An 11,699-nucleotide genomic window follows, 5' to 3' on the forward strand; every position below is an offset into this window, starting at 1 on the left:
ATGTAGTGAGGTGATCTGTTCCTTTGTGAATGCTTAACTTAAATGACCAAAAGGAGAACCTGTGTTGTGAAGCGTGTTTTGTTTGTTTTTTGTTTGTTGTTAATAATACTGTGTGTAATTATTTGGACGAATAACACGATCCGGAGCTGTCGCCAAAGGCCAGCACTAAACCCGGATCAACAACACTGCAGTTTTGTTTGCACTAAAGAACTATATTCACCACGAGCACTAGAGCACACACCGTGGACTGGTGTTTGTGTTTGTGTATATGTTACGTGTGGGTGAACTAAAAACAAGATTATTTTGGGGGCAACCCACGGATTACAAATAAGCAATACACGCCGCTGTATTGCTTCATAACCATTGTTATTATTTACTGTTGTTTTGCCATCAGGCCGTTGGATTTAAAAACCATTAAACAACATTGCACCTGGATTATAATTGTCTGTCTGTTTATTAATCACTGCCTTCATCTGCACACAGTTAACCACTTTGCCACATTTACTCAGAGATGTTGCATTCTAAAATATATCATTGCAGTACACTGTTGTCATTCAATTCATGGAACAGGAAAACATTTTGTTTATGTACATATTAGGTATAAAGAGTTATTTTTTGCAATAAAAACAAAGCAAAAAAAAAAAAAAAAAAAAAACATTTTTTATTTCTTTCCTTCCAACTTATCATTTGAAAGCTGTATTATTCTCACCTGTCAGACAACTGGTGCGATCCAACACAAATGAACCCCTGGCTAAAAATGTAATTTAAAACTAAATCAAATAAAATAATACACATGGTGTGAAAAGAACACAAAGGTTCAGGGTCCTCTTAGGTGTGTGTTTGCAGGAGAGAGTCAGACGCTCCGCCTGTGACACACCACCAGCTATGTTTATTTACAAGGTATCGTAGCCATGGATTTGGTCGGCTGCAGTTCCTTGACCGGTTGGATGGCCATATATATCTTGAGTGTTACTCGGTCACCCTCACTCATGTAAATAAACACGACACTGCAGGAATGATTGTGAAGTACTGGTATATTTGCAAATCATGAATGAAAGTAAACAAAATATAAAAAAGTGAACAACAATAACATTCAGCAGAATAAAATGTGAAGATGTTAATAAAACTAAGAAGAAATAAGAGAATGCAATCCTCAGTGATCAGGACAGTCTACATGCGATAAAAAAATGGAAGTGCACTATTGGAATAGTAGAAGTCCGTGCTGCTAGCATGAGCCCTGGCTGATTGCTAGAGTCTCTTCCAGGCTATCCCTTTCAAAACTATATTAAAAACATTTGCTGACCTCAAAAACCTAAACCAATGCAGTTTTTACATACAGGGCATTCTATGAATTAAACGCTAATCCTGCTGAGTTTAATATTACTCACAAATGGAGCTTGGAATAAACCCATTGAACCCAGTGGTGATTTAAAAAGAAAAAAGAAAAAATGAGTATTATGTTTCCTGTAATTGAGGCTAAAATACTTAAGTGGAGTTCAAGAATCCACAGCTGTGCTTATGTAAAGGGACTTGCCAGTGTGGCTGCTAAATGTAATAGGTTAGCTGTTTCATTCATGATTTATTGGTCCCTGTTTATGAAGATATCTCAAAAGAGATTGAAATGGAAATCTTAAAAGATATTGTACACACTCGTGTAATTTAATCTTGTATTTTGGTTTTGACTACAGCAAGGACCACCTTTAATTCCACAGCAAGTGAATTCAGATGTTTTGGAGCCAAAGAAAAAGCTAATTTCCAAATACTTTATTCCAAAAGTTAACTATCTAATTTAATTCTGGCTTGTGAGTGCAACAGAGGTCCTGATGTGATATGTCCCAGATGCAAATAAGGGCCTGAACCTCACCAAAACTTTCTCAAAACAAGAATCCTTGGAAATAAACAAGTTGAAGTGGTCTTTTGATCAATGCCTGCATCTGGTTCACCTTGTGCCCTCGGCGTCTTCAGAGGAGCTTGTCAGTGCAGATTTATAGGCTACCCCAGAGGGTCACAGACCCTATGATGCAGGAAGGGTGAATGCCAGAGCTGTCTGCTCCTCATTGGAAAGTGGAGGCAGGCTGTAATGTGCTGCCTGCTGGTTTTAGACAGCAGAAGCTTGGCAGCCCCCTTTAGTGTGGCTGCCTTTGCTGAACTTCATACTGGGAGCTGTGATATGGAAGGTGACATTACCAGTATTTTAATAACAATGAAATTCAAAGTGAAATCTGGTCTCTGATAAAGCTCTTGGCTCCAGTTGACTCCCAGGGACTGTGCAGGCTACTCGAAATGTGAAAACGTCCTGTGACAGACTTCAATGTGTTTGGGTGCCATTTTAAAAAAATAGACTCCATTGGTGATGCCACATATTGTTTTCGCCTATCTGTTTCTTTTAGATTCTACCTTTCCAGTGTGAGAATTTGAGCTTTCACTGACTGAATAGCAATTCAACACAGTTGTGTTGTTGGGGATTTTATTTAGTTCTCGCAGGGCAGCATTTTTAAAATAACACTTCAGCCTGGATAAACTGTCTGGTGTTTAGTAGATCTGTCTGGTATTGTTAACTACACATGCCCCCTTCTTATTGGAGTAAAACTAGGTATTATAAAACATTGTATAACATCATTGCTTCCTATGTCTTGCAGGCCAGAACTGGAAACAGAATGGACAGCAATCAAAGAACAGATCAAGACTGAGTCTATGGTGATTAAGGGGCTCATCCCAGACACACAGTACCAGTTTGCTATCCAAGCTGTTAACATGCATGGAGCCAGCTTGCACAGTGAACTCAACAACCCAGTCAAAACTCTGAGTAAGTACATTGGTGTTAATTAAATCATTACTGGTTTTTGCTTCTGATTTAATGCTGTAAGTGCAAAGATTTTGCTATTGTGTTTAAAAAATTAAACATAAAATAAATATAATATAAAGTAGAAACTCAAAACTCACTTCAAAAACTTACTTTGATACATCAGCAGCTAGTATATTGGGTGTTTAAAAACAATTATTCAAAGCAAATCTGTTTTTCAAAATTTGAATTTTTTGCTAGCGTTCCACACCCATATTTTTATAGCATTAAGCTAATGTGCTTAAACCACCCATTCATTTCACACTAGTTAGCAATACAACTTATATGTCAGCAATCCAAAAGTGCTCATATGTTTGTAGTTACAGACTTTTTTTGGCAGTGATGTCATTGCAGAGTACTAGTATATTTTTTCAAGTGAGATAATTTAAAAGTAACTTAAAATACTACAGCAATTTAGGTATTGGTGTCGTTGGAATACTATTCCGTTACTTTTTTCTATAGGCAGAATCTTGACATAAGAATTTGCTTAAGAATCTTTACCAATTTGTTATGAGAATGCTTATATGCACCTGACTGGTCTAATTTCAGTGCTTGGGCACCAATGAAGCAATCTATTTTCCATGGGGAAATCTAATTAGTCTTTCCATTGAGTAGGCACTAAGAACAAAACATATCAGTGTCCGATTCCCTACATACCAGTTTTGATGGTACACTCTGAATCGGAGTCTGATAACTGGGGCGTATTTTAAGCGTTTGCAGAGTCAAGAGTCACACATTTCTCTCTCACAATTGTCTGATTTCGTCCTTGTGAGGAAGGAAGACAACATTCGGGACTTTTATTATAAACTACAGTACTACTTTAAGAAGGTTAACAACTTTTTTTTTTAGTAAAAATGCTGACGATGGGGACAGCACAAGTGCGTCCTATGACTGTGGCCATAAACATGGGTTTAAAGCTGCTATAGATCAGCCAGCGCAGTGTCCTGGGGTTTGGAATAAATGACTGACTATTTGTTTATTTATCTACTTTGCTCGTTTCTTTCTCACAACTTACAGTACCAGAACCGCTTTTTTTTTTTTTTTTTTTTTTTTTTTTTTATCTGAGGAGATCAAATGCGGTAGGTCCAGGAAAAAATAAAATAGATATTCAGAATATAGTGTAAAATTACATTGTCCAGAACTATGGGCAGATAGTCTTTAAAAATAAATTCAAAACAATTCTAATTGTACTGATGTGGTTCTTAAATTGGTAACGAATAAAAAATAACTGAACGTTTCTGTGATTCATAATTTTATTAAATGCAGAGCTCCAGAAAAAAAAGATGGAGTGGGGGGTGGATGATGTGATATACTTTAAAGGGATCATGGTGATGACTTCATAATCTAAAGGAATAGAAAAAAAACAAACAAAGACAAATTAGACTTGACGCTAGCTCTTTCAAAACAAGACAAATGATGCTGGAAAACCACCAACTGACAGCACTGATCAAGGGGGAGTAGCCTACAAGTCACATGCGAGGCGCATGCATTACCTATTAAATGTTACCTCAAGTTCAATGTACAAATAAAGCGTGAATTTGTATAGTTTGTTTTAGAAAAATCTATGTTTTAATTGGCCTTCTGGTAGTTTAAGAGGTAGGCCTACATCACTGAATTTTGAAAGTCCACTGGATTTATTCTTATCTTTTGTTTCAACATACATTGGTCTAGCCAACTTTTTGCTTTTTTTTTGTTTTTTTCAATTGTAACACCTCCAAGTTTATCTCAGCATTCACGTGGATAGGTTAGTTATATGCTGTTCAGCAAGGTCTTCTCTGTAAAAGTGAAAATTCCTCAAAAATTCCTTTAACTGTTGGTTTCCTGCAGCAGATGAGTTGTGTTGAGTTTGTGAGTGAGTAACTCTTGGCTCAGGTTGGCAATAATGTACTGACATGGAGAAAGCAGATGTCATGTAGACCATACCTTGACTCTGGAGCCAGCTTAATTCAGTCAGTCCTAAACTGTTTCAATAAATTTTTCCCCCCTTTTATAAACAGATGTTGGTTGACATGCAAATGGTTTAGGTTTAAGTATTTCCTGCACCCCCTCTCAGTTTAATGAAGGCTGTCTGGCTGAAACGTTGCTCTGTTTTCAACGTTGTTCTTTTAAATAATAAATAAAAAAGAATTGAAATTTGATCTACAATTTGTTATGATGCTGTTGCACCTCTACTTGCATCAATTGTGAACAACATTGGGATATTTGGGAAACTGATCCCAGGGGAAGCACCCAAAAAGGAAATACTGGTAATTATATAAAATGGCTGGTGTGCGATATCAGCTACACGTGTCCCTTGTTACTCCTCTCTGTCATGTTTTCAAGGCCTCTGTTTGTCTGAAACTTAAACAGGAAATGTACCTCTTCATTACACCAAGTCGGGAGAAGAATGTGGCCATGCAAATTGCGTCTCCAAAGCAGAGACGGACAATTATGCCAATCCTACTCCACGACATGGTGTAATTCTTTTTTCACCATGGCCAGTGGCAACCTCAGTTGGTGTCGTCTGTAATTCCTCTACCTTGTTCCTGAGAGACTCCCAGTATAGTTGGAAAGGCCACATGAAGCAATTTTAAAACCCTGCTACCCACAGCAATCAAATGGGAGTTGGTGTTTTTTTTGTTATTTTTCAAATTTCAAATGAAAGGGTTTTAAAAGGTGATTGATAGTGAAGAGATGGATGTGCAAAACAGGGAGACTGTTGTATGTAACACAGTATATGCACATCACCATGGGGAGTCTCACACTAGCTGTATCAACCTTATCCAATGAAACGGGAATCGAACTGGTGACCCTGAGTGAAAAAGGCATTAAATCCCATTTCCAATCTACTGAGTTTCCTTGAAATCCAGACTGCAAATAGATTCTAAGCTCAGTTATGTAGCCCCCTCCTACGGACCATAGCTATAGTTTAAAAAGAACCTTCTGACGTACTTCTTATTAGAGTTTTCATTCCCACTGTAATAGAGATAGCGTTCCTTCACAGGCTTCTTGGGCGCATGTGTGTGTTTGCAGGAGAGAGTCAGATGCTCCTCCTGTGTTGTGCTACCAGCTATGTTTGTTTACAAGGGATCGTAACCGAGGATTGGCTGGTTGCAATTCTTTGACTGCTTGGTGGGTCGTGTCCCGGTGGAGTATCTGATTATAAAAGTGAGCAGATGACCCCCCTCCCCATGCTGAGAGGGGCTAAACAGCTTGGAATACCAGTGAAAGTAAAGTTAACAGGGGTGTGTCAGCGGGACCTTCTTTGTAGTAGGAGCAGCACACCATCATTTTCACAGCACATTACATTTTGTAGCTGTGTTTTGACAGTGTTTTCTTTTTTCTTCTTTACACTACCATGCACTGTCGCCCCTCTACAACATATAAATACTGCATGTCCCCCATTTTTAAATCCCTGCATCAATGTCTTATAAGCATTGCAATTCATTGCAACACAGCATGCTGTCTAATAAGAACATAAACAAGCCTTGTGATGTGGGTAGACATCAAAGGGTTGGAACTAGACTCCAGTGGTTGGCATGCTATTTTAGGTTATTTAAATACCTGTTTGAATCCTTGTGTGCTGGCAGTAAATTATTCTCCCAATGCCATGCACATCCAAGCAGAGTTGACAAAGATTCCTCTGTTGGAACTTGTTGTTCTAAGGTGCCTCTGAGAGAAACCCCAGCTTACTCTGTGGCACAAGGATCATCTACACAATTATTATGCCTAGTTCAGTTATAAAGCTTACTGTCTTCTGCTCATAGCCACTGAAGCAATAAAACATGTGTTCCACTTCTGCTTGATATGTGAAAATTCTGTTCCTTTATTTCCTGTTGAAGGCAATTAGACCCCCCTCCCTCACTTTTTCAATTAATCATTTTTCTATTATTATTATTATTATTATTATTATTATTATTATTATTATTATTATTATTATATCACACTTGAAATATGTTATAGTGTTGATGTACGAATTAACATCATGTAATGTGATTTCTGACATCCAAATCTAACATAAAAGAATGTGGTAAAGGTGCCTTATTATACGAGAGAGTTTTTAAGAAAGGGATAAATACCCTTTATTGTTTTCATAACACAAAAGTCAGAGGTAAACCTGAAGAAAAACAAACATGTGGGTTTGATTAGCGGAAATCCATAAGCTTGACCATCTATGTATTCTGTGTTTTTCCCGTATTGAATGCTAATCCCCAGTAAGGAATAGGATTTGTCAGAAGGCCGAGGGCTGAAGCAGGGGGAGGGGGTTAGTCTGATCCGACAGGGGATTGAAATGGAGGGAGGGGGTGGCACAGCCAGGGGGGACTCTTAAAGAGCTACGTGATTAGTTCCTGTTGGTGCCACTTCCTGACTTGTTGCTTATTCAGAGATTGCCTTCTGTCAGGCTTTTGCAGTCCACTTACTGCAGAGCAGACTGTGGCATAAGTATAAGGAGTGTCTTTGTCTTTGCTTTGTAACCCACTGTGGCACCCCAAGAGTTAACCAGTTTAATGGAATTAAGTTTAAAGTCCTGGTAAAGGCCACCCTGTGTTACAAGCTCCCCGCAGCTCATAAATTTGGTTAATGGACAGGATTAAGAGACTACAGCAGAGTATGGGAATCAAGGAACTAAAATTGTGTATATTTAAATCATTAACAGGGTCCCATAGCTGCTGTTTTCATATACACACTAGTGAGGTAGAATATACCGCTATTTGGGACATATTCCCTGAATATGACATTAATACATGATGTGTATTAAAAATGTAACTGGATTGATTAATGAAACTGTGTGTCTTGAGAAACAGGGCAAAATGCTGTGTCTTGAGAAGAGGGCTTCTTTTTTTCAGACATACTGAACTATGTGACCTATTGAACCAGGTGACTGGGGCTAGGTGGCGCCTGGACTGGATTAGGCTGTAAGGACAGTTGAATTATGTACAGATAATTCACAAGTGCAGCAACAATCGTTTTGACGCAAGGAAGACATTGACTAGTGACGTCCCAGTGGAAAAGGACATTAAAACATCAAAGGACTGGGAGTTTAAAAAGGCAAGATACACAAATGATCTCATGAAAGTGGCTATTTAGCAGAGTAAAAAGACTATAAATATCCAAGCAAAACTAAACAGAGTGCACTCAACATTGAATGCTAAACAAGGCGCTGTCACTCTGCTAAGCGAAGCTGCAACTCTTGGTCTGTTGTACACCTAAAACCACAGTATCCAAAAGAAACTGTGCCCTGCTACCTGCGTAGATGAAAAATTCAGTGAAGAGGACAGAGCAGACGAGTGCTGTTGTGGATCCTTGTGGCAAAGTGGTTGATTATGTACAGGTGCTTGATGTAAAAATATGAGAAACGTCGTGTGTGTGTGTCCAGCTGTCTATGGTTTTTGTTCTTATACAGTTCTACGGTTAAGCACCATACAGCAATGTGAACATGGTTTATATTTTCTGCACTCTTAAGGATAGTTCATACACTAGTAAAGGGTGGTGTGACAGCCCTGTCGACTCATTCATATGTGTTCGTGGGTTGCTTTGAGCTCCCTGTGAGATATTTGGATACAAATATGCCCTGTAGAAAGCTAATTTGATACAAATCATATGCAAAGGTTGAACTGTACGCATTTTTTCAGGACCAAACAATAATAATGAGAAAGTGTCTTTGAATTCAATTAGATAACTTCTCTGAGGACTTCATGTCAGCGTTTTTCTTTGCTGGTCGTAGGTGTGGATTTTTTAAAAAAAAGTATTTATTCTTACTTGGGTCAAGGTATGCGATTAGTAAGAACAATTTTCATCTGCATCAGCAACACGATGGGGGAAAAACAGCTAGTTTATTTACTTATATATATATATATATATATAAAAATACCATTTTGTCTGGAGCAGGGGAACAGAGCAGAATGAAAGAAAGAGCCGAGCGGAGCAAAGAGACAGTGGAGTGGAGGATATTATTATGAGCGGTGAACGGACTTGTCACCGCTTCGCTCTGCTCACATTCTCTGAACACAACACAGACGCTCGCCATTAAAACATAATCTTTAACACAGGATTTGCACATCATAGGAGAGTAGAAGTGAGTAAACTCTGTATCCCTTATATGAGAAGTGGGTAAACGATATATTGCCCAAATTCAAAGTGGGTAAACGGCGTTTACCTGCATATACCCTTGACTACACCACTGAGTAAAACTCTAAAGTATCTGGTATTACCAGGCAGGCTCCTATCCTATACCAACCAGACCTGAATTTTATTTCTTTGCAGACACCCTTATCCAGGCCAATTTACAATTGTTACATTTATATACAATTACTCATTTATACAGTTGGGTTTTTTACTGGACCAATCTACGTAAAGCAGCAGTGTGTCCCCTACCTGGGATGGAACTTGTAACCTTCTAGGCAGGAGCACAGTGCTCTAACCACTACTCCATATATGCTAGAAGTGAAGAACTACTAATGTATAGGTATACAAATGTCAGTTGCTCTGGATAAAAACCAGCCAAATCAATTTATATTTTTCTGGCTTGCTGTTTATTAATTTATTTATACATTTATAATATAAACATTAATTTATACATTACATATTTATTTAAACATATGTATTTCTAAATATATTTATTCCTCTGCATTTTTAAAATCATTTATTTATTTCTACCTAATAAATGATTCCTTTATTTTTAATTAAACGAATCTAAAACTAAAATTTATCACAGATCAGAGATTTAGACAAGGAAGCTAAATGCCACTTTTGTGTACAATTCCATTCTATGGGATCTACAAAACAGGAAACTGGATATTTTCAAACAGGAAATAGAGCATGTCTAGAATCAGCAAAAGCTGGTCAGGCATGGATAAGCTTAAAAAATGTATGTATTTCAACAACTGTGGAGTTTCAAATGAAGGGGTTTTGAAAATGCTTGATGATGTGACGAGATGGATGTGCAAAACAGGGAGACTGTAGTGTCTAACACATTATGTAAGTGACCCGCTCAGAGTGAGAGCGCTCAGAAAGCACACTGAGCAGATTGAAATGACTTAACGTTCTGCTCCACGAAAGCGCTGAGTGACATTTAAAAATGGAGAATAATAATTCTTTGCTTGTTTGTGTTTCTGAGGTGATGGTAGATGAAATGACCCTGTGTGAAGTTACTATCCCCTGCTGTACCTCACTGAGTTCAGCGCTCTGTTTGGAATGAACCTCATACCTGGCTGGGTTTAATATCGACAACACCGACATTAATAATGAAAATTATGAATAATATTAATACTACAAGCATAATAATAATACATTAATAACTAAAACATCTCTACATTTAAAAATTCGAAAACAACCATTTTTACCATCTTATTTAGCCAAATAATACATAACTTAATAAATCGAAGCCAGTTCATCGTTCTTGACAAACGTATTTGTCAATCCTGCCTGTCATCTCCACTTGTTTCCTGCAGGTGGCCATTCCGTTCGCCCAGTCTGATCGCTGATGAGAAATGCTCAGGTGGTTCTGAGCGGCTCAGCAGGAGCGGAACTGAGCAAGTCGTTAAGTTGATTCTTTTGCTGAGCCGATCTGAGCCGCTCACTTAACGCACCCAGGAAGTGCACAGTCTCGTACTGTAGCTGCATCAACCCTGACCTGTTATGAGACAAGCTTTTTTCCCCCCCTTTAAATAGGACAAAATGTCTAAATTATACTTCACACTTAAGTTTTTTTTTTTTTTTTCCTGTCTGTGATGCTGATTACTTAAGTTTCTTTGAATAAGAAAAGAGTTGGTGGTGGTGTCCCTTGCCATTCGTCAACACTAAATTCACCACCAAATCATTACACTAAAAAAGAATAGGTAACTAATAATATTTATAAGTGAAACTTCTTAGAAACGTATATATACTGTAAGAAAGTGTATTGATGAAGGCACCAGAAAAGTCTGCCTGACATACAGTACTTTAGAATTTTGATTTTAACTTATGGTTTAAAGAAAAATATCAAAGTGAGAATAATATTATACACGTGAATAACTTTCAAAGCATAGATATTTGATGTTTGTGCTGGGCTATTATCCATGCAAAGGATGTACATCTCAGGCAACATTTGTACATAGGGCTATATTGAGAGAGCTGCTTAAGCAGTTGAGATGAAACATGGTACATTCTCTAGCACTAGTAGAAAGGTGAACCAGCTGCAGGAAACTGAACAATGCTTAAAGGATAAGTGGGATTGGTATATTAAATTATGTGAGGGTGTCTGAATCAGTGGATATATGTTTCACCCATAACTTCAAAACACTCAATCAAATTAAAAAGATGGGTTTAACTGACATAGAGCACACTTGCTTTTGTTTGTATTCTCAAATCCCGACTCACTCACTGACTCACAGTGTGACCCTGAGCAAGTCATGTAACCTCCTTGTGCTCCTCCTTTCGGGTGAGACGTTGTTGTAAGTGACTCTGCAGCTGATGCGTAGTTCTCACACCCTAGTCTCTGTGGATAAAGATGTCTGCTGAATAATAATAACATTCTTGCTCTTCTCTCTGTTGTGCTGTGAAAGGGTTATCCCTGGTGAGCAGTTTCCACTATGAAGTCACAAAGCACGGGTACAGATTAGCAGGTGCAAACGTGCAGCACCCTGTGCAAAACCATCAGTCTACGTTGGTGTCATTTCTTCATTGCTTCTCACTCTTGGGATTCCACCATCCATTTCAGTTTCATGGTCCAGATCCTACCTTCCAGTCCTAACACGATACAATTACACTGGTCTTAATTCATAATGCACGTTATTGATTTCCTAATGAATGCAGTGACCATGATTGTGGTAATACTTCATAGTGGACTGTGGCAAAGTGGCTAGTGGAGGGGAACAGGTGTAGCGGTGATGCGATGCAG

General features: G+C 38.2%; 1 protein-coding gene across 1 annotated transcript in view; it reads left to right on the forward strand.

Moving 5' to 3' along the window:
* LOC121304922 (pikachurin-like) overlaps positions 1–11,699 on the forward strand; it is a 60,548-nt gene that overhangs the window by 15,147 nt on the left and 33,702 nt on the right. The window contains exon 7 of the mRNA XM_041236358.1: positions 2,640–2,806. Coding sequence (XP_041092292.1) covers positions 2,640–2,806 — 167 coding nt within the window. The remainder of the gene's footprint in view (positions 1–2,639; positions 2,807–11,699) is intronic.

The sequence above is a fragment of the Polyodon spathula genome, chromosome 2 (genome assembly GCF_017654505.1).
Source record: "Polyodon spathula isolate WHYD16114869_AA chromosome 2, ASM1765450v1, whole genome shotgun sequence".
NCBI lineage: Eukaryota > Metazoa > Chordata > Actinopteri > Acipenseriformes > Polyodontidae > Polyodon > Polyodon spathula.